The following is a 24,608-nucleotide window of genomic DNA, read 5'->3' as shown; positions in this document are numbered from 1 at the left end:
CATATTGATCCTATCAGTATTATGATAAAATAATATATTAAAATATCTTAATTTATCTTTCAAATATCTCAAATAATATCAATCATGTCTTAATTGACTTAATCCTTAGCTTAATTAGTTTAATTAAATTTGATTTAAATAGAATATAATTAAATTGATTTTTAATCCTTATTTAATTGATATGAAATCATCATTAGTATAATTTAGATTTGATTAGGTTCAATTCAAATTAAACAAGCTTGAATAAATTAAATCAATTAGGAATCATTCTAAATTGATCAAATCTAATTTGATTCGATCGGCTCATATCAAACAATGTAAGAACAATAAATTAAGTTAGATACCACTGAGCTAAGTTGGGCAACCAATATACTAGTGTTGTGCACTTTACATGACTAGACCATATACTAAGCTAAACAGCCTATAGTTCATGGACTAGTCTTACGTGCTTTGTATAACTACCCATGTTGAGCTAGGCCTAGTCTACTAATTGAGCTTAGCTTGTTGGTTGGGTTTAGTCTACTGGATGAGTCTCAACTTGAGCTGCTGATTGATTTTGATACAAATATTAATCAATTCCCTCAATTCTGAATTATAATATTATATAATTAAAATTTATAATAATTAATATTGAATCATTGGTACATAATAAATAATAGTATATTAAAAATATAAAATTATGTAAGGGAGAAAAAATATTTTTAATTAACATTATCTAAGGAATATTTTTATTAATAAGGAGGAAGTGAACGAACCTATCAACTACAACCCAAATTTGATCATATCCTTTCGATAGTCCTATGATAAAATTCACAGTGACTTGCTCCACTTTCATTTAAGAATTAAAACTTTTTATAATCTTCTCACAGGTATTTAATATTTTTATCTTTATTTGTTAATAAATTACACATTTAGAGATGAACCATACTATGTCTCTATTCATACCATACCATTAGTAACTTTGATGCAAGTCCTAATATATCTTAGTAATCTCGGGATGAATATTAAATTTTAATCTATGAGCCTCCTCTAACAGTTATGTATTTACTAGATGATTCTCATGTACACAAAGTCAATTATGGAATATAATAAAACTATCCTCAGCTTAGAGGAATTCTGGTCTAAATCCTTAAGTTATCTCCTTAATTATCATTTAAAGATATGCATCTTCCTTTTGACTTTCTTTAATACTTTCTATCAAATTGTGTCATCAAGTATATCAAAAAATATTTATTTGTCTCATAAAAGTTCAAGCTTTATATCTAACAAATTTGTTATCATAAAATTCTTTTCAATATTCATATAAGCTATAAGACTTAAGGCTTTCTACTCAAGGCATTTAACTATATTGGTTTCCCAAGATGATAGTTAATATTAAAATTATAATCTTTTAGAAAAGCTAACCATCTTCATTATTTCATATTTAAATCATTGAGATTATTATAATTTATAAATATTTTAAAAATCTATTCATAAATATAATGCCTCCAAATTTTTAATTAAAAATAATAGTTGCAAACTCTAAATCATAAGTACAATAATTCTTCTAATGAGACTTTAATTGTCTAGATGCATAAGTAATTACCCTCTCATTTTGCATTTAAACACAATCAAAGTTCTTGAAGTGAAGTATCACCATACACCACAAAACCTTATTTAGTTCTTAAAAATTTATTGATATTTATCATCGTAAATAAATTTCTTGAATTTTTTTTTAATTTTTTTAATTTTTGAAATTTTTGAAATTTTTTTATAATTCTTCTATAATATCTACCCAAATCCAAAAAAACTTTTGATATTTGAAATATTAGAAACTTGCTTCCAATTCATCACAACTTTAATCTTATGGTGGTCAATAAATAGACGTTGGTCTATTTATATAGCTAAGAAACTTAAATTCATTGATCTAAAAATTACACATGCTCAATTTAACATATAATTTCTGTTATCTTAGGACTTCTGAAACTATCATGAGATGGTATTTATCAATGAACACGATTATAAGTTTATTAAGATAAGGGTTGAGTACTTTGTTCATAAGATCCATTAAGGTAGCTGATATACTCACGAGTCCAAAAGACATTACTAAGAATTCATAATAATTGTATCTTGTTTTGAAGATAGTTTTCTATATATCTCTTTCTCTTATCTTCAATTGATGATATTCAGATATTAAATTATATCTGAATACCTTGAAATTGATCAAATAAATCATCTATCCGGGGAAGGGGATATTTATTCTTGATGATCAATAGGTTGAGTTATCTATAATCAATATATAGAAACATAGATCAATCTTTCTTCTTCACAAATAAGACATGGGCACCCCAAGGTGATGCATAGATCGTTTCTTTAACTCCTCCAACTTAATTGGTATCATTTTATAAAGAGATTTAGAAACAAATGTAATACCAGGTAGAAGATTAATTATAAATTCAATCTACCTTGTTAGTAGTATAAGTAAGTCTTTCGAAAAAATATCTAAAAAATATCGTACAATATGGATATTCTTTAATATTGACTTCTCGTATTCTTCTTTAAAAATAAAGGTAAAGAACACATTATATCCTTTCAATAATAGTTAAGTAGCACTAAATAATAGAAGATTTTTTTTAATCCCAATAAATTGAAATGATAATTCATCTATAGGTGAAAAAGTAACAATAATCTTTTAAAAGTTAATCGATACTTTCATTATACATTGAAAGTTAGTCCATACCCAAGATATCATCGAAGTCTCGAAATTCTAGTAGAATAAGGTCTACTAGCAAATCATGAATTTTAATAATAACAATACAATTGTTAAATATATGTTCTTGCTACTATTAATGTATTACTCATCGTCTTAGGATTCTTATGTAGTCTCGTAGCAAAACAATATGATATACAAGAATACGTAGAACTAAAATATATAAGCACAGTAGTAGGCATTCCATAGAGGATAATTATACATTAAATATTAGATCATAAGGTTTCAATATCTTGATTAGTGAGTGCATAGACCATCACACTTTCCCCTTTATATTCTGCTTATTATTGTCCCATGAGTGCATAGACGTTGATATTGTTTTAGTAGGTAATCATTTGACATATGCCCTACTTATAAAAGAAGTATACACATTGCCCCATGAGGTATAAGGTGGAAAAATAATTAATCTTCCCACAAAAATAACATATTATAAGAACTTGGTTACTTTGAGCTCCTGACTACTGATATTTGGATTGTCCGTTCTTGTCCTACTTTAAAGGTTTAGAATGTGATCTCTTATGCATAGATGGCGCAACACTAAAATATCATTTTCGATTTCTAATTAATGGATGAAGTCTCTTCTCAAAGTGACAAGCTCTTTGATGCTCATTGAAGGCAATATATGCATAGAACCAAGTCAGCTTAGTGAAATAATGATTATATTTCATCATAATCCTACTTCCTTGATTGATATTAAAAAACTCCTATTTCTTCTCAAAGTAGATTGAATCAGAGAATTGCTCTGGATATATTTTTAAATTACTCCTAAGTCGCAACATTGACTCCTATCGCTAACATCTTCCTTTTGAGATATATCAAATATCCTCGTTCCTTTCTTTTATTAAATATCCTTGTTCCCTTCCAAAATAAAAGAAGCAAAAGACATCTTTTGATTTTTTTTTTTTTGCATATAATAGCTCTAGCTCTAGATGTTTTCTCCACTTGATGGATCCAACATTCAACAAATGTTGGATTTGGCTTGCCATAAAAAATAGATGGTTTCATACTCTTAAAATTATCTAAAATATTAATTCCACTCCTAAGCTTCATCTTGCTCTTTCTAACACTTAAAAGCAGCCTTAATATTATTAAGGACTTATGTGTATCATCTAGAGTATTGGTAGGTGTTGAAGCATAATATACATTCTATAGTGGCAAGAAAGCTAGTATATAACCAGTAACTTCCAGGTTAGGGTTTGGATGAACATCTATTCGAGTCCATAGGACTGTAGTATTATGACCACAAGTATCCCAAGTGATAAGACCACTGCTCTTTTTTAATTAACTCCATTACTCTTATAATAGGTTAAAAGATACTCAATGGTCAAAAATAATTCTAGAACCCAAATACCTATATGCCCTAAACCATGCTATCATATCATAAAAAAATAATCAAATCCCTCAATTTTAGCCATGATTATTAAATTTTCTTTCTTCTAAATAAAATTTAGAAAAGGAATATTTAATATTTTAAGTTGGATGATGTTATTTTTGTCAATAATTTTTAAAAAATTAAAAATTTAAAAATTATTACCTTATGTGGATAACTCACCTCCTCCTATTTAAGGGGAGTGATTATCCTCTTTTGTTCCTCGTAAAGCTAAGCCTAGTAATGAAAAGAATGAATGGTTACACTTGTTGACAAGAGGTAGATTCCACTGTTTCTTTTAATAAATATTTTCTTTATTTTTTTAAAGTATTTAAAATTTTATTTTATTTTTAGATTACAATATATTAAAATTATTCATGGTATGTATAGTTTCTAAAATTTGTATGAAACTAGTTATAAAATTTGATTTCTATTATATTTATATAATAGTTAATTACAAAATATTATTTTATTACCTATGTAATTTTATCCTTTTAATCTACTGTTATTTTTTATATTGTAATGACTCATTATTAATTACTATATATTTTAATTAGAATTTTATTATGTTATAATTTAAAATTAATGAAATTAATTAGTATTTGGGCTAAAATTAGCTAGTAGGCGAAGCTCAGCCTACAAATTAATCGATAGACTAAGCCTAGCTAATAGATCAAGCCCAAGTCATAGATTAGCTCAACCTAACTTAACATGAGTAGTCATGTGCAGTTACTTTACGGGATATTGGCCGGCCAATCTTAATATGGTGTAGTTAGTTTACGGGATATTGGCCGATCAATCTCAGTTGGCCCAACCTAGCCTAATTCTATGTAGCTTGGCTCATTGCCTTTATTTTGTTTAATTTGATTCCGATTAAGTCAAATCAGATTTTATTAGTTTAGTTTGATTCAAGGTGATTCTAAATCATTTTGACTTATTCAAGCTTATTTAACCTAAATCGAACAAAATTCAATCTAAATTATACTAATATAAGATGTTCCAAAATGGTTAAATGAGGATAACTCATTAAGGGTAAATGAGGATCAGAGATCAATTCAATTAGGTTATAGTTAAATCAAGTTCAATTAGACTAATTGAGTACGGGTATAACTCATTAAGGGCTAATTAACATAAACAATACGAGATGATTTTATTTTTCTATCAAGGGCAAGTAAGATGATTCCCTTTGAGGATTAGCAGGCTATCAAACATGATGACTAGATAGTTCCTTCATCCGTTATTACGAGGAATGTGTCTCCACTTTAACGAGTGAGAGACACGACTCTATCCATTATTCAGAGAACATAAACTGATAAAGCCTCTCAATTCACTATTAGAAAAGTACTCTATCATGTATTTGATATATACTAGTAAGATGATTTACTTTTAGATGTGTATTTATTTTACAATTGATTTATAAGAGTTACTAAATGTTACTAAAATTTCTTCGCTTAGTTTTTTTTATTTTCAAAGTAATCTTCAAGTAACACTAGATCAAATTTGAATTTTATTTTTAAATTTATAATACTATATTTCTTAATGAAGCTTAAGACTGCTTTTGACTTTTATTTTGATGAATAAAAATTATAATAAATATTAATAATTTTTATATATTAATAAAATAATAATTATTTAAATGGTTCTTAATGTTCCTATAGAAAGATGTTATCTTATAGGAAAAAAAAATTAAAAAAAATCAAAATGTGATATCTTTTTTGTATATCAAAGTCGACTTAATATTTGAGCATGATGAGAAGGCTCGAGTAGAAGATGAATTGCCTAGTCAAATGACTCATCATGATGTGGAACTACTATTGGGCTACACATTATATGCATCATGCTAAAGTTTAATTGAGCTATCTTGGGCCTTGACGAGGATGTCACGCTCTTAAATGGAAGAGTTTGTAATATATTAATTAGTCTCACGTCAAATAGATAACACTAACATATACTTAAAAAGTTTGAAGGATATACTATTAATAATTTTAACTTAAACATTTTAACATATAGTTTAGATCAATCTAAATTGATAAGTCAATTATCCTATCATATTAGATCGTGACAATAATAATTACCTAAACTATCTATAAAAGAAAAGTTCATTCTATACTCCTTGCCTCTCGAGTAAACGTGAGATCATAATATATTGAATCCTCCACTTCAGTAACTTATATTTTAATTAGACGTATTTATATAAAGATCATAATATATTAATATATTGTATTCTCCACTTTATTAACTTAGGTTTTAATTCGACATATTTATATAATCTCTTATCGAACACTTTTTGTCTTTTATCATCAAACTTGCTATAAGTTGAAATGTTGAGCTTGAGTTGGTTTCAAATTCTTGATATATCAAATCCTTTTTATCTTCGGTCATTAAATTTATGATGAGTACCAACGTTGAAATTAAGTTGGCTTCAAACTCGGATCCATAATAAATAAATTTTATATTTGGACTATATCATTTATTATTATTTTTATATCATTTAATGATGTGCTATGCGATCATCGTTTCCCCTTCAATAAAATTATACATACCCAAAATGAGTGATTTTGGTGACTACTCTTTCAATTTATGTTCAGTATTTATATTACTACATATCCCAACAACTAATGGAAGTATCATTGTAGTTAATTTTTGTCGGTTACAGTTCTAGTATTACTTTTCTGTTACATAGTTATTACTCATTTTATGTCGATCATTACAATTACTTATCTGTCCATTAATTTTAGTACATTAAGGTTTTTACCAACTAAGCCAATTAAATAATATGATTTTATTCATATAATTTTATTTTATTTTATTTTAATCCTTTAATTTTAAATTTTATGAGAATTTCAAAGAGAATTATAGGTATTTTAATTCAATTTTTAAATAGTCACCCGTAACAACGGTTAAGCTGATGCTAATTGAAGTGACATATATAAGTGACTTAATATTTGAAGAGATACACATGCAAGGTATAAATATTTTAAGGAATATGCATCTTGTATTAATTTTTTTGAGGGGTAAATATGTTAATAAATATGTAAAACCAATATAAATAAATAAATAAATTTATTTATTTAGAGAGAGAGAGAGAGAGAGAGAGAGTTTGTGTCAGATCGCGTGACATAAATAACAGAAATACAATGCGTGGGGTCGACGCGGGATGCTTCCATGCATCTTCCGCTCCATTAAACTAACCGTAAACGAGCACCATATGATGTGAGCGAATCACAATAATGGTTTGTTTGGTCCTCATACGTCGTGCTCCAAATCAGAAACATATTCCTACGCGATAGCGACGTACCTTATCGGTGATCGGCCAAATTGATGGGCCCTAGCGAATGGACCCACCGGGTCCTGTCGCTGCCTCAGAACGTTTCCAACCGGGTAGTAATACGACGTGGGTTCTTGCACGTTCGACCGCGAGTTAGGATAAACACATCAGGTGCCGTTATGTTATGATCACCGTCCATTTTTCCAAATCGATGATCTTATTTTCCCGCATCATACTTTTATGCGTCAACTTGTTCCTACGCTCGTATCAGATCTAACGTTCTGCTGTTAGAGCAGAGGGCGGACCCGTCGGCCCCCCAATTAAATGAATTAGAATATTTACTATAAATCAATAAATCGAGTATTTCTCAGCCTGCTATAAATACTTCCAACGCCCCCTGTTTCGCATTTCTTTTGTTCGTTCATTTCCTATCATATTTTTATCCTTCTCACCTTCTCGCCTTCTGTTGATGCCCTAGTTCTCTTCGATTTCTTTCTTCTCGGTATTTGGGCTCCGGATTTCGATGGGCGTGCGGATTGGGAGATCTAGATCCGTGATCTTAACCGGTTTCTTCGTCCAAGATCTGAATTCGTGACCATTTATTGGATTTGAGGAAGACGAGCGAATTCGTTAGCCAGTGATGGATTGATCGAAGGTGTGTTTTCATCGGTTCTATTCTGGTTCTGTTCCAATGCGTTCATAATTGGTTGAGTTCTGTTGGAGTTGTGTTGACGACCATGAGGTATTTTGGCTCTTTACTCGCTTTATCTTTGGAATTTGATTTGATTTCCTCGAGGAGGGCAGCATAAGATTGAGATATCATCGATTGATTGATGATAAGGAGAATCGTGCTCTGAGAACCTTCCGATGTTGGAGGTTTGATGACCATTGTTTTGGTAAATCATTTGATAATGCACCCTGGTTGATGTTATTGTCCATGACCGCATGGTTCACTAAAACATGGAGGGATAGCTGATTTGGGTAAGAAATATTATTTTACGAGATGTGGTGATTTAGCAATTAAAAGCTGTTTTCTATAGCTTGTGCATGTGATCACTTGTTTCTTATCTGTAAAAGAGCTGACCGTACGTCAGAGCCTTCAAAACCATTGTTTCTTTTATGGCCAACAGTATCTGTTCGTTCTTACAGAATGTGCAATGGCTGCAACCCGTTACAGTTTATGAATTCTCTGGATAAGTAATCACAAACTTTCCTGGTCATGACACTTGGAATTCTTCCATGTAAGTTGATGTAGGTTACGTCACAGGGAAATGACAGTGCTTGTTACAGGAGATTCTAGAAACCCTGATAAGATTCCATGCATACGCAATAAGGATTGTACTTGCTTCTGATATATACTACTGTCACCAAAAATATTATTCTGTTTTTAGGTTTTATGCATTAGGTGAAACTTGGGAGACTTATGCAGTCAATTATATTTGTGAGCCTATGTCTGTGCCAGACTATGTTGATTGATTCTTGCTTGGAAGCTGACAATGGCCAAGATGCCCTCCATGTGCTCGATTGAATTTCTCTTAAACTTGGATCCATTAAATTACAATATGTACTAAAACTTATGTGCTAATGATTTAATCATTCATTATTTGAAAGTCAGTAGCAGTATTTTTTTCTCCAAGACTTCTTAATGATTGATCACTATGGCAGTAACTTAAAATCAAGATGTTTTGTTTTACCATTGATCTTCAATCTTATTCAAGCCTCTAAACTTATTGCTAGATTTTTGGCAAAGTCAACTTTGGGCTGGAGGGGTTTGAGACCTAAAGGCTAGTTGGCCTCTAGTATAATCTCATGTAAATAAACAAGCAATTATATAGAGTTTCCCTAGATTAAGAACAAGACTGAAACTGTTTTTGCTGCTGTCATTTTGGTGGCATTGTTGAGTTTATGATACTCATTTTAATATTATGTTGGATATGGAAACTATGCAGAATGCTCTACATGATTATTCAGACCTATAAAAGCTGATTTTCTTGTGATTGGTATGTTAAGAAAAGCTTAAAGAAATCCTTTATTCTTTTTCTCATCCTGACACCAAAAAAGAAATCCTTTATGGCTTAGAAAATTGTCATTTTCCGGTGCTTATTAATTTAGACACCACATTTTCAACTGATGACTAAGAGTTCTTGTTTATTGTGGATTTCTGTGACCAACTATATAATTTAATTTTTGCGATGGTTTTGGTTGTAGAAATACCTGATATCTCTTTTGCAACACTTGCAAATTCTTTTTATATTTTCTGCGTTGCGCTATTATATCTCATTTATTGTCAGCACTGGTATTAGTTTTATGGAAGTGATGATGGCTGAATGCACATGCTTGGATATTTTTGTTTGGTTAGTGATCTTGTATCTTAGAAAATTAGAATTCCTGCACATCCTTTTTACTTCGAATGGCTTTAGTTTCAATAGTGAAATCCATCTCAAAGTTTGGTAAATATTGATCATTTCAAAGCGTAACATCTGATGTAGAATAACATTTGGAAGTCTTTTAGCTACTTAAATGCCAATTTCGGTTCTACTTTCATACTAATACATCATAGCACAATGGTTAACTTGTAAGAGATAAGGTAAGTTCTTATACGCATGATGCAACTTCTGCTTTTTACAAATCTCACGATGAAGTTTATTTTTTGTTAGGATCAAGAACATGTGATAATCAGATTGTTGTCAGTTTCTTGTATGCTTTTTGAGCTTTTTGCCTAACCCAGATTTATTATATTTGTAGACATTAGGAATGATGGAGGAAGAGAATTTAATAGAAAAAGTATTTTGACCTTCTTGGTGGTCCTTCTTTATATAGTACCCAATTTCCTCTATGGGGTGAGAAGTGAGTGGCAGTTTTATATTTTCTGAAAAATGGAGTTGTCAGGTGATTCAACACAATCTGAACCAGGAACTTCTAATGCTGCTTGGTGGGCTTCAGATCTTATAGAAAATTTAAATTCTGTTTCTTTGGCCCCACGAGAAGAAACTTTGACTACCGGAGAATCTGCAAGTGATGTGAGGCTAGCTGTACACTCATCTCAGGTTGCTTCTCAAATATTGTGGTCCACTGGAACCTTTTCAGGATTGATACCTAATGGCTTCTATTCTATCATTCCAGTGAGAAATAGAATCATTTACCAGATATTTTTAATTTGCTATCTCTATTATTTCTTTAAATTGTTTTGATTCCCTTGAGCAATAAAAAGTTTATTTTTTTAATTAATGCAGGATAAGAAACTCAAGGAGCTATTTGACACTATTCCATCTCCTGATGAGCTTTTCTCTCTTGGAATGGAAATGTCCATGGCTGACATAATTCTTGTAGATGCAGAAAGGGACAAGAAACTCTCCATGCTGAAGCAATTAAGTGCTGCCATGGTGAAAGGAATATATGCGAACCCTGCTTTAGTAATAAAAAAGATTGCTGGTTTGGTATGTTCTTTTTACTCTTCCTAGTTTGGCAATCCTAAAAAAAAAGAGTCATTTTCACCCAACTAGCGTGCAACAAATTATCAAGGGTTGACTCAGTCAAACACTTTAAACCAGATTGCATTAGTTGTGGTTTTTTGTTACATAGATGTGGTCCTTCAGGTTTTGTAATACATAACTGCTCTGATATTTTTGGGCGATCTCCAAATTTGTTTTGGTTTCACATTGAACATTGTTGTCATTCTAGATCAATCTCATAATTGCACTTTTTGACTTATAGAAATTTTGTAGTCCAGGAAAGTAAAATTTCACAATTAGAAAGGATGAGTTTGGAAATACGATGAACACATTGTTGATATGTAGCAAATTTTAAGGTTGGAAGGGTGGCAGATGACACCTTTCTCAACCTCATGAGTTTCTTAACTTGTCTTGTTACCAACTTATGCAAAATAGAGTGTCATGACACTCTAAATCTATGTATGGCAATTGCACTGATACAACAAAATAATTAAAGATAACTGAATATATTTGATGGAGTGCAAGGAATGGTGGAAATTGTGAAGTATACTAGAATCCGTAAGCAACACACGTCAAAGACAGTGGAAGATAGCTATAAGGCCATGCAGCCTAAAAATGCATCATTTCTTTCATAAGAATTTTATCATAACTTATTAATAAACACAATAAAAAGAAAATATATGATTACATAAAGATTGGTAGCATTTCACTTGTGAAATAACTTTCTCAAAACCGAGGTAAAAGTGTGGATTTTCTTAATCAAAGTTTTGCAGGAGAGGTTTACTTTTGTTTTACGACTATATTTAACTAACCTAGACACATCCATGGGTCTAAAACTCTTTTCCCGAATAAAAGGATGTACCCGATACACGAGGCTTTGCCAGAGTGGGTCAGACTATTTCTTTGACTTGAAACTTGGTCTCCTGGGTCACAAAGGAACAACATTTCATAATAAAACCTTTTTCCTAATAAGATCCCAAAACTTATGGTAAGTTGGTAACTCCTTTTCTAAATAAAATAGATCTAACCATATTAAATTACTCTCCACAATACGCAACAATATATTTGTGCAAGAAAAATTAGTAGAAATACATTGGCTCAAGTCTCAACTAACATGATGTCAAATTACATAGCAATGAATAGTTGAATATCGAAACCTTTATATCTTTGCACACCATACACTGAGATTGGAGAGAAGTACTTTATGGAATATTATATGAATTAATTTATCCCACTAAATAATGATGTTTTGGCTAGTCTACTTTGTCATTAGATTATTATTATCTCATTCTGTATAATTCGTCAGGTTGTATTGATGATGTTTAAGAGAAGGAAAGGTGTTAGTTTTGTGAAATCGACCAAACCATTAGATTTAGTTTTTACACATTTAAGAAATATAATCCTGGTTATGCGTGCATTTGCTAAAGCATGTTTTATGTTCTATTTGTGCCTTTGTGGACATTTATATAGACATCAGAATATACATTGTTGCATCTACAGTAAGTTGAATATAAGCATGAAATATGTCCACCCATTATTCAGTAGAAAAATTATCCTCATCATTATTTCTGGTCTTGTGCTTAATTGCTGATTCAAAATCAGGTCTTTGACTTCTATAAGCGTCCAAATTCAGAGCTGAGTCCTGCAAAAGCTTCTGTAGATGATATTTCTCATTTGATGGATAATAAAGGTATCCAACTTCTAGGGCAGATTAGGCAGGGATCATGCCGGCCTCGTGCAATTTTGTTTAAAGTTTTGGCAGATGCTGTTGGTCTTGAGAGCAAACTTGTGGTGGTAATAATGTTACATTGCAGTGTGCTTAGATTGATCTTCACACATTGAACTATGAATATATACTACATGGATTTGCAAATTTTAGCCCTACTTAAATTGTCATTTTGTCAAATTATGTATATATACAGGGTCTTCCTAGTGATGGTGGTGTCGAATGCATAGACTCATTCAAGCATATGTCTGTGGTAGTTGTGCTGAATTCTGTGGAGCTGCTTGTCGATCTTATGCGCTATCCTGGACAGTTAATTCCATTTTCAACCAAGGCGATCTTTATATCCCATATTTCTGCAGCAGGGGAGAGTGACTCTGCTGAGTATGACTCTTGTGATTCTCCCCTTGAACCCAATAGTCCATTATATGGGCTCTCTGACAAAGTGGAGGCTGCAGGGTATGATATTTACATTGATATGATATCAACCTCTTCATGGTTATTTTTTCTGGTTATGTGTCTCTGGTGCTGTCATTATAAAATAGCATATATTTATCCATGGGCTACTTGCCAAATATATGATGTAAAATGCTTCTGTAGCCTACTAAAAGAAGTATCACTGCCCTGCTATTTTCTTCTTCGCAATTATTTGGGAAGTACTTTAACTTATTCACCTTTGGATTCTTTTTTCCCAGCTCTCATGCAATCATCTAAAAAAATTTGATTTCATATGAAACTGGCACCAACAGATGGAGGATGGGGTATTAGAGCTTCAAACAAGTCAACCTAACTTGTTAATTGGATTTTTTTCTGAACTATTTAGGATGAATACTTTTCCCTCGAGTTATAGTACTTTCTGAGACTAAATATCTTACAGTCTTATGAATATTATCATTACTATTTTAGTATTTTTCATGAGTGGCAGTTGAGCTTATTAGTTGGGAATTAGTGGGTATTTTTTAAGATATTGCCATACTGTTAATTTCTTTATTTATGTTTTATCTGAAATGTAAATGTGCTTGTACTATTTTTTATTGAAAATCTCTCTACAAAGGTTTGGATGCTCTATCTTCAGTCTCCATTGCCTGTTTACCCTCTCTATGAATTTTCTCAATCTCCACATAAGCCCTCTTTCCATTTATATTCTTCTCTCTGAAGACTTACACTTTTCTTTAATATTTTTGCATCATCCTTAATCAGTTCACTAATTTTTGCCTTCATATTTCAAGACTGTTGAATCCTTTATGTAACATCAGTATGGATTATTTGGTTTGTTCTTTGCTTCCTTCTTGGTCTTTGCATAGTTAGACTATCTAATAATTGGAACCTTTTGATTAACTGAAAATATTGCAGTTTTTATCAGCCTTAACCTCTCTTAAAAAGTCAAATTCTGTGAACCAACCAACAACCCTTTGTGTTTAATTACAATATTCCTGTGAAACCTGTGAATAATTCAATTATTTGACCATCAGAGATCTCTCAGTTGTATTTCCTGTCTTATGACTAGGTTGATTATGTGATGATAACTAACATTTCCTATATCCTCTGGCCCACAATATGCTTGCTGGAAATGGTTGGTTTGATCCTGCATCAATTGAGCTTAACCTATAAAAGGTCCGACTTATCTTTACAAGGAAGTTCTTCGCATCTAAATTATATTTACTGGAGCTAATTTTTTCCTAAGTTTCAAAGTTTTTGTCGAAATTGTTTTATGCTTTGGAAGTATATCATGTAGTTTTTAACAGAAAGACACTAGTCTTTTTGTTGTAAGTAGAAGCAAATAACTATTTTACTAGTTTTATAAAACATATGGGCACCTAACGTTTTTCCAACATTTTTCTTGTTATTTCCTTATTTTGAAGTGTTGTTCAATACAAAATTACAAAATTTCCTTATTTACTCTTTTTTTTGTTTTATGCCCCATATGTTTTTTGATGCATTCAAACCACCTTACCCTAATATGGCAGTTCAGAGCACTATGAAAATCTCCAATCTTCATATCAGCGTAGAGTTGACATATCATCTAGTCTACTTGATCACTCATTGCGCAGGGTTATGCTGAGATCAACAACTTTTGCAGAGGGAAATTTAAGGTGATATTTGAGGTTGAAAATTGAAATGGTCAACCGTTGATTCTCGTTTTTTTCACCATTCTTGTTTTATAACTTAATTTAAGGCTAATATTGTCTAGTATCTTTTGCTTTCTTTCCACTTAATCACATCAAATTCAGTTGTCTGCTTTTTGTTTATTTAACTTCTGCTTGGTTGGATGGCTGAATGAATGTATTACATAGTGAACCAGACATTGCAAATGCTTTCTGGAGGCGCAGCAGCAGAAAAGTTGCTGGTGGACGTACTGCTAGTTCAAGGTTTTTGTTGTTAAAATCCATATGGTTTTAATTTCCTGTGAATTTGTTATGCTTGTTGGTACAAAGTACAGGTTCATATAATCTAGCATCTTGATGCCTTTCTAAAGGGGTTTCGTCTTATACTTTTGTTTCTCCCTCCACTATTAGTTAAGGCTATGACTTGGTGTATGGCTTTCTTGTTGTTGTTGTATGACTTGGTGTACATTTGGGATTTCTATATGAATTTGATTTTGTTGGACATTTTATGTGCATGGACAGTCCTTTTCTTTGATTGTTAAATCATGTGTCCTGATATAAGAAAATAACCAAAAATGAACCTGTGTTTCTGGGTTTGTTTTGCTAGGCTTGTTATTTATGCTTCATTTGAATCTGGATATCTGGTAATTTTGTATGCTTAGGAGGACGTTCTTGAAATTTTGTATGCTTATTAGGACCGTCCTTCAAGAGTTTTCTCTTTTCTTCTTCTTAAGTATCTCAATTAGACATCCTCAGTAGGAGAGCCTGAAGTGCTGATCACTCTTTTCATTAGTGAGGCAACCATTTGAACATCTATATCTTTGTGGCATGTGATCTCTGATGTAATGATTCAAGTTTTGAAATTATTTTATGTTATTTAAGAAATTGTAAACCCTATAATTCTAGCTATTACAACTGACGGTAAACAGACTTAAAATACCTACTGCTTGCATACTTGGAGATTGTGAAGGACACAAATACAGATTCACAGTGCTGTTCTGACATGTCTGTGGACAATTTTTGTTTTGAGCAATTGATAGACAGATGTGGACAAGTTAATTGATTAAATAATATATATTCTGATTGAATGTTTAAATTTTGAAATGCCTTAATTCTACTATAATTATTTGCATATGGGAAATGTGCATGCTTATCTTACAAAACAATTATCTCATTTACATAACTTGGTGTTACTGTATTGACTGTGACTTTCATTAATATATTCTTTTTGTTTCTCCCCCTATAGATTATGAAAACTTTTAAGCATGTTTGCGACATTGAAATTTAGTTATTACTTGCAGTACAAAGCTTTAGCATTACATCTTGTTGTTTTGATACTTGCAGTCCAGAACATCCTGTATCTAGAGCACGAGGGCGGTCCATGCTTGGTGGTGATAGGCAGTTGTTTAGAGAATATGCAGATGGCGTGATCATTTCAAGGTCCATTAGCTGTCTGTGCTTTAGTTATTCTAGTGTTTTCCTTCATTATTTTTCTTTCAGCTTTTCTTGGAATGACTATTATTCACGACCATGTAAAGTCTGATTCTTACTTGCAAGTCTTTCCAAGTGCAGCTTGATAGTTTTATGTTCTTAGGGATTTATATTTCTTTGATCATTGGAATTCTATTCCATGTACTTACTAGCAAACAATCTGATTTTTATCTCTATCATCTGCTTTATCGTGCCCTTCATCTGCCTTTGAGCATAGTCAAACCCCCCGTGCTTTTGTGAAACCTTTATCAAACATGCTGACTTCAGTACTTAATCACCTTCCCACCCACTACTAACTCTAGCTAGTTTGTGACTTCAGTACCTGAACTAATAGCTCAGGTTGTTACTGTCATAGTTGTAGTTAGGCAGACAACTAGTGCAACTAGAAGAAATTGGGAAAATTGTTGAAGTTGGAGGTTATCAACTAAGATAATGCTTTTCACTTCTTTGACGGCACATGCATATTTAATGACCAGGATATTGAATCAATGCCCTCTTCTACTTCAATCTATCTACATGGGTATACATGGTAAGCTTAACTCTCATTGGTGTGAACTGGGAGTGTTGCATGAGTTTAATCCTATATGCAGTAGTTGGAAGAGAATTGGCTTAATCTGTAAGGTTTGATAAAATTGGTCTACTACTATTAACTTGGAATTAAACATTCTGGACCAGTGACTCAAGCCTCTTAAATTAGTGATTTAATTATGTCAGGTCATGACAAATAGTATTAACTTGACTTAATTTATGCGGTAGTTGCAAGAGAATTGACTTAATCTATAGGGTTTGATAAGCATTGTTCTATTACTGTTAACTTGGACTTAAGTGTTTTGGACCAATGACTCAAGCCTATTAAATTAGTGATTTAATTATGTCAAGCCATGACAAATATTATCATAGCAAACCTAATATTGGACATGGTGAGGGACTTAACTATTTTTAATATAACCTTTGTTGTCTGTTGTATTTTTAGCTTTTTTGTGTGGGAACTGATTGTGTTTTGGTCTTCTAGTTGCATCTAAATGCTTATAGCATACCCAAACAATTACAAGTGTTCTCAAACTCACTTGCAGGTCAGATGGTGCTTCAACATCTGATGCTCGTAGGGCGCGAAGAAGAAGCATTAGCTTTACCCCGGAAATTGGTGACGATATTGTGAGGTTGGTGTACATTTTAGTTCAATTTATTGTTTTTTATGCATATATTGTACCTGAAACTTCGGTATATCTATTACACCTTCACTTTTCATCTTCACATTTTGTTGTTATTCCTTTTACATATTTGTGAACCAAGTACATAGTAAATATTTTATGGAATTAAATATCTAGATTGATTATTATTTTGACAACATAACTGTGTCCATATCAAGGAATTCCGTTTTGCCTAATGGGTACATACCGACTAGTATATATTGGTTTGGGCATGAATCGGTGATACATGGACCAGGCCCATTTTGGATAGTCCGGTCCGGTCCAGCTACATGGGAAAAAAATTCATCTCCTCCTCATGCTTGCCATCCAGGTTGCCCAGCTCTAATCATGAGACCTTCGACAGATGTCACCCTTCGTTGCCCACTTTTGTAAGCTTCTCTTCTTGTCTTCTTTCTTTCTCTTCCTTCACCTTTGGCCACCATCTCCTTTCTCTTCCTTCTTCCTCCTCCTCTGCCACCTCTTCATTCTTTTTCCTCTTTGAATCTTTGGTATCTATCAGTGCCATATTATCACGGACAAACTTCTAAACAGGATGTTCGATGTAATGCTTATGTATGTCCGTGTCTTTTGGTATGTTCATTCTTTGCCTAACATGTAGAGGGACAACTGAAGGCTTAATAGTCTTATTTTAGTTGGGTTTGGTGGCCGCTTTAGGCTTGTAAATAAAGGTTGTGTCATGTGGACACTTGTGAGAGATTCTCGGTCTGTTATGAACCATTTTGACCTTTTGTTGTGCAATTGTTCAGAGCTTGTAAAGTCTGTTTGTAATTTGCATTGTCTATAAAGTGTTTCCTGGAATGTTTGTTTGTGGATCTGGAGTGAGGCATTTTCTCTAACCCGTTTTCTCTTTTATGGGTCATAATGGACCATGGGAGGCTTCGGGGAGGCTAACCTTTGCGGACAGACACGCAAAGGTGCCGCACGACTTAGGGAAAAACAGTTAAGTCCGTGAAAGATGGTATCAGAGCGGGACAAGCACTCATAGAAACACTTAGCATGCAAACGTGGGGGACATAGTAGGGTTGCGTTGAGGGCAATCAGCACACGCGCGACCGTTTGGGGGAAAACGAGCATGGAAATGTAGGGAAAATGAGTCATTCGGAGGAGCGAACATCTGAGATTGACATTCAGAGAAATGACAAACCCTTCGCGCAAGAGGCACCACGAGAACAGGTAAGCTTGGAAGAATGCAGAGCGCATAAAGGTTGGGATGGCTGAGTTTGAGCTACGACTCAACATTGACAACTATACTTGATGGTGCTCAAGGCAAGCGAGGCGCTTGGTAAAGGATGAGACCATGCAAGGTGGAATGAGTTGCTCAGCGACCGAAAGAGTTATGCAAAGCTCACAGAGGTGAGGGGAATTGCTAACTCAAAGAATTCGGTACTCATACATAGGCTTGTATGCGGACGATGGAAAGTTCGCGGCCATCCCAAGGCGACTGAAACTCGGCGCCATGGAGCATTGAAACTTTCTCTTCGGCATGTGAAGGATACGTCCGTAGGAGGCTGAAGTGTGCAACGAGTTCAGCATGTTACTAGGCCTTGAGTGGTGCAAGGGGGGTTGTATTGACATGGAGTCGCAATCTAGCAAGTGCGTTTGCAGGAGGCAGAACAATGCACAGTTTGTTCAGTAAATCGGAGTAGTCCAAGGGGATGGTGGTCTCCGAAACGAAGAGAGATGTTGCTCCAACGGGACAATTATCCAGGAGGGATAAGTCCCGGCTCTCCAGAGGGAGAATCATGTGGGACGGACCTCACATGTTGAGGAGTACCTCAACAAACAACAACTCCACGAAGCTCAATGGACTGACCAAGCGGCGAGGAGTCGTCGTATGATCTCGCTCAAGAGAATGCATTGGTGGATGCATTGCGAGATCAAGTGGGGGAGCGACCCAAAGCAACACAAATGAAGGCATAATTGGAGTCGATATGGAGATCGAACTCAAAGGAGGGCTGGCCCGTGTAATGGTGGGCGCGAGGGCTACCATCAACTCAATGCAAAAATGAGGAGCGGAGCAACTTGGGTGTAACTTGGCGAAGTACCCAAGCTGCATGAAGGGAGCCAACATAGAAGATAGAACATGGAGCGGAGGCACAGTGCTTTCCTTGGACAGAGGTCAAGGACATGAACTCTTGTAGAGGCAAGAGCAGGATCATGTTGTTCCATGGGTCCTTCATTCTGACGGAGCAGACTCATCTTGCATGGTGCCAAAGACAAAGGGAGCTTTTGGGCACATGCACCTTATCTCGGAAAAGCATTTGATGGAGGAACTAAGGCGACTCAATTTGTGGAGGCGAAGTTGGGTTTAGAAGGTCTTGGCACGGGGCAAGAGGACGCGGAGGCGGGTACTCCTGAAGAATATGCCACAGTGTTGCCATTCAAGTTGCCATGAAGGAAGCGGTGCGCAGCGAAAATTGTGCTGGTAGTGGCAGAGGCCCAGGATCCAGACAATGGTGCACTAATTGCAGTGAAGTCGGGGGACTTCGGGAGCTACTAGGCGACGGATTGTCCTAGAGCGGTGCTTCATCTAGGTGTGACCCAAGAGTGGGTGGATGAAGGTCGATTGCTAAAGGAGTGAACAAAATCGAAGGTGGAAGAGACCCTGCGATGTATTGGCAGAGGCCACACATGGAGGGATCACAATTCGAGTTCATCCCACAAGGATCAGAATGCAATGGAGATGTAATACACATGAAGGGTGGTGCAGCGTATTGTGGTGGAACAGTTCGTGACAATGTAATACACATGAATGAGTCACGTGAGGGACTAAATCATACGGAGGTATGATCGAGAGCTTCTGGAAGCTCTTATTCGGTGAACAACACGATGGCAAGAAGGGCTATGGATTCAAGGAGTGAAGGCCATGGGACCGCAGAGGCGGGTCTTCCGTGCGTGCATCGAATTTTACATCGGATGAAAGCCTTGGTCATCAGCATATGGGGGCTGTGTTTCACCAAGGAAAAAGTTTGAATGCAAGTACCAATAAGTCCCATGGGAGGGACTTGATCATGCAGAGGTATGATCGAAGCAGTTGGAGAGTTGGACTGCTCCAGAGCTCATATTCGCTTAAGGGAGCCCGACAAGTCAGAGGACAAGGTCGAGTAAGCGAACGTTGCTACCAGGGAAGCTAAGGAGAACAGAATCAATGCAATCCCTACAACGTGATGGCAGAGGCCATGTATGAGAGTTGCAGTCTGTCTTTCCATCGACTAAAGGGATTTGCTTGGAGAACACCGAGGTGTTGAAGCAGGGGGTCGAAAGGGGCGAGGAAGCGACGACGAGTCCAAAGAGACTTAGCTATCCAAAATCAAGCATCAGTTAGAATGGAGGTGGACTCGGAGGAGTGCCACAGAGGTATATCTACTGATTGTGAAGAAAAGGGATGCAGATGCGAGGCGACGGATAGTAGTGCCATGGGCATGGCAACGCGATGGTACCGTAGAGGCGGGACTTCTGTGAAAGTCATTGATCCCTTGCTCTTATGGAGGGAGAGCGCTTGGTCGTGAAAGGGGCCGAGGAGGTGGAGCATGCAGGGGCAAACTCCAAGTACTGAGACAAGGCTGAAGGGCAGAGGCCAAGGAACTAAGTAAGATCGGTGTCAATGAGCTTCTCATCAAGATAGCCGAAAGTGAAGGACTTCGGGTCAGGCAAGAGTGCATGACCAAGGAACGAAGCAGGCAGTACGCGGTGCTGTACCTTTGCTACTCAGTGGAGTAGGCGGCAGGGTTGATGGAGAAGATGGTACAATTCCAGAGGCGACCAAACCTATGAGAGAATTACTCCAAGTTGGAGTGAAAACTTCCTGCATTCCAGAAGTTCGATGGCATTGAGAAGGTGAATCACAGTAACTAACTCGACGCAAGGAGTGCAAACACTTCAAGTGCTTCAGAAGTGTGAGCAAAGAGCAGGCGAAGGCCAGTAACCAATTCGATTCATGGAGTACAACCTCGAGGAGGCGGGCGAAGTCAGGTAACCTTTGCCTTCTCAACCCTTAAGAGAATGGGCGAAACCGAGTACCCTAATTCTCTTATCTATCTAGTAGAGGAGCTCTGCATAGGTTCAAAGACCCTTCGAAGATATTAGAAGACAATAGTTGTCAAATCCTCACCATTGGTGATCGGTGCTATTGAGAGTAGAGTATCCGCCTCATTTCCCAACAGAATGCCAATCGAAAGCGGAAGTGATGCGAATATACTTGGAAGTGACAACTAAGTGAAAGAAAAGTCGATGAGCAAATTTTGTGGAGGAAGGACCAAAAGCTTTGAAAGTTTGCGAGGCGATGCTCGTTAAAGCTCCAACAAGCATCTACCCAGTTCAAGCAGCATGAGGCATTTGAGAGACTGACGCATAGTAAGGATGGTCTTTTCCTTCATCTGGAGGATCTGCAGGAATCAACAAGGATCAATACAACTCAGCCAATCCCACACCAGAGTCAAAGTCATTGGTGAGTTGAAGCAGCATAGCGGATCAAAGGTTCGACTACTCAAAAACAGCAGCGGATAGCAGTTGGGAGTCAGGAGGCGCATTGCAGCTGGAGCAGAAGATTGAAGACTCAGCAAAGGCGAGGAGTTGCAGTGTCGGTAAAGGCTTCGACGAGGACGTCGAAGGAATAAATGGGGGAGAATGCCACGGACAAACTTCTAAACAGGATGTTCGATGTAATGCTTATGTATGTCCGTGTCTTTTGGTATGTTTATTCTTTGCCTAGTATGTAGAGGGACAACCGAAGGCTTAATAGTCCCATTTTAGTTGGGTTTGGTGGCCACTTTAGGCTTGTAAATTAAAGGTTGTGTCATGTGGACACTTGTGAGAGATTCTCGATCTGTAATGGATCATTTTGACCTTTTGTTGTGCAACTGTTCAGAGCTTGTAAAGGCTGTTTGTAATTTGCATTGTCTATGAAGTGTTTCCTGGAATGTTTGCTTGTGGATCCCAAGTGAGGCATTTTCTCTAACCCGTTTTCTCTTTTATGGGTCCTAAGGGACCATGGGAGGCTTCGGGGAGGCTGATCTTTACGGACGGACACGCAAAGGTGCCGCACGACTTAGGCAAAAACAACTAAGTCCGTGACAATATGTCGGTACGTACCTGTGGGTACCTACTGGTCCAACTTGGGATTAAACCGGTACAAGATTGCATTCTTGGTTCATATTGTATATAAGATTTTCTTGTAAATGTTTCTGATAATATGAACGAAACATCATACTTGATCATACAGTGTAGTTGTTTCTACAATGTGAAATGTATTGTCATGTATATGCATTTAGAACTCCTTTAAATTATTTATGGATGTTCATTAAACCACTCTTAGTTAACCAAGGCACATCATTCTGTTTGCATGTTTTATTTAGACATTCTTTTTAGAACAATGTGAACAAGTAAAATAAAAAAGTTCTATTTGAGTCCTTGATTTGGAATAAATAAGCTAATGAATTTTTGTATGTAACATCATTATAGAATGCAGTAAGCATATGAACATTATATAATTCAAGTTATTGCATTATGCATTATGAATTCTTGGATGATAATATTTTGTATATGGCTGTCATGTTCCAGCAACTGCTCGATTTTGTTTTTGCTTTTTTCTATGGGAAAACATTTATTGCTCTTCTAGTTGTTACTTGTGTGAAACATATACCATTGCTTGATTGTGCATATTAATCTTCATACTTTTGGCCTCATGTTTTGATAGTCTTTCATCTTTCTTATAGAACTTCCTTTCCAGGGCTGTACGAGCAATGAATGAAGCTCTAAAACAAAAGCGTTTCTTAAGGGATCATGATGGTGAAGGTTCAGGCTCATTCTCTATGAATGATAAATGCAGGTTGAATGATCCACCAAGTAATGTATGTATCCTAGTTCCTAGGTTTTCTAATGCTTGCTTCTTGTTTTTACATTCTTATTCATCATTTACACCATGTTGTCATAAAAAGTTACACGTTGCAAGATTTTACCACTCTGATATGTATTGTTGTACATTATTTGATAATGCATTGTGTTATCGAGCTCAAATACATATTTCTCATCTTCTTGGCTTTCTATTATCATATGGATCTCATCTTATCTGATGATTCACATATGCGAGTGCTATTCAAATTCCACCATTCTAATCTTGTTAAGATTTTCATGCTTGTTGTCATTTATGTTAACAATAAGATATTATGAGGCGACTTGTGTCATGCCAAAGGTATAGCAGCACACTCTAGTCAATGTGCTTGTGGTAGTTGGTATGAGACCTATGATATAACATGGCAACTGTTACATACCATATGCCGATGAAAGGGCAATTATTGTTTAAGGATCTGCTGTTGTATTATCTTACCCGAACTCTTTAATGTTTTTCCACTGACTTGCTCCATATTGTATTATTCCAAGGCTACATTTATATTTACTTCTTTATCGTCATAGGCGTTATTTCTGTGTAGTATCAGGATATTTGTTGTGCTGATGTTTCTTATAGCTTCTCTAGGAGATATAAGAGACGAGGTTCTTAAAGATGCCTTAGTGGAAGATGTCCTTATTGTAGGAAAATCTAGGGACGACATCATATATGCAGCGGAAGAACAGAAAATAAAAATCCCCAAATTTCCCATAAATTATGTTTGTCGTCGTGCGAAGATTGATGCGCAAAATCCGTAAAACCAAAAACTGCGTATATGAAAGATTGTGTTTTACCTAGGGAGATCATATATCCCCGAATCCTTGCAGATATGTAAAAGAAGATATACGATCTCTCTAGTGATGATCCACACAGCAGGGCTGCTGCGATGCTCCTTAAATCTCAATGCCTACTATCTGAGGAGAAGAGAGGAGAATAGAGATAACAACCAAGAGAAGCTCTAGCCTATAAGCCTTTGGTTCCCTCCTATTTATAGAGGCCTCTTGTCAGCTTAGCCCTAATGGATCCTGCCCTATTGGGTATTGGATCTTCATCCAACTACCTTAGCCTCTTAGATTAGTAGATCTCTATCCAATAATCTCTCATTGGCTCGTATTGGATCTTATCCATAAGATTCAATAATTCAGGGGTTTATTGGATATCCAATAAGATAGGGGTTCCGACGGATATCTTATATCTGAATCTCTACTCGTCGCAACACCTACCATATGTGTGTGACCATCTAGGCCCAATATTGAGCTGGCTGTGAGTCGTACATGTCAGAATTCTTTCTGGCTCAATGATTCACTCGACTCATCGACTGCGAACATATTAAGCAACTATGCTGTAGTCCCCAAA

The 24,608-nt window shown here is 35.3% G+C and overlaps 1 protein-coding gene across 10 annotated transcripts in view; it reads left to right on the top strand.

Moving 5' to 3' along the window:
• Positions 1-7,794: 7,794 nt before the first annotated feature.
• The window catches only part of LOC103980908 (U-box domain-containing protein 51), a 31,607-nt gene continuing 14,793 nt past the window's right edge, over positions 7,795-24,608 (top strand). For 6 of the 10 annotated variants that reach the window (XR_010495929.1, XR_010495928.1, XR_010495930.1 and 3 more), the window contains exons 1-10: positions 7,796-8,041; positions 10,132-10,508; positions 10,620-10,823; positions 12,441-12,632; positions 12,761-13,020; positions 14,529-14,654; positions 14,856-14,930; positions 16,011-16,106; positions 17,231-17,317; positions 23,097-23,217. Coding sequence is in view for 6 of the 10 variants with exons in the window: in XM_018825461.2 (XP_018681006.2) it covers positions 10,263-10,508; positions 10,620-10,823; positions 12,441-12,632; positions 12,761-13,020; positions 14,529-14,654; positions 14,856-14,930; positions 16,011-16,106; positions 17,231-17,317; positions 23,097-23,217 (1,407 nt within the window). In the remaining 4 variants the exon portion in view is untranslated. Of the gene's footprint in view, positions 8,368-10,131; positions 10,509-10,619; positions 10,824-12,440; positions 12,633-12,760; positions 13,021-14,528; positions 14,655-14,855; positions 14,931-16,010; positions 16,107-17,230; positions 17,318-23,096; positions 23,218-24,608 lie in introns of all 10 variants that reach the window. The other 4 variants (XM_065148372.1, XM_065148371.1, XM_009397434.3 and 1 more) reach the window with 3 other exon arrangements.

This window comes from Musa acuminata, chromosome BXJ3-4, assembly GCF_036884655.1.
Source record: "Musa acuminata AAA Group cultivar baxijiao chromosome BXJ3-4, Cavendish_Baxijiao_AAA, whole genome shotgun sequence".
NCBI lineage: Eukaryota > Viridiplantae > Streptophyta > Magnoliopsida > Zingiberales > Musaceae > Musa > Musa acuminata.
This window is presented reverse-complemented; position numbering and strand designations above follow the sequence as displayed.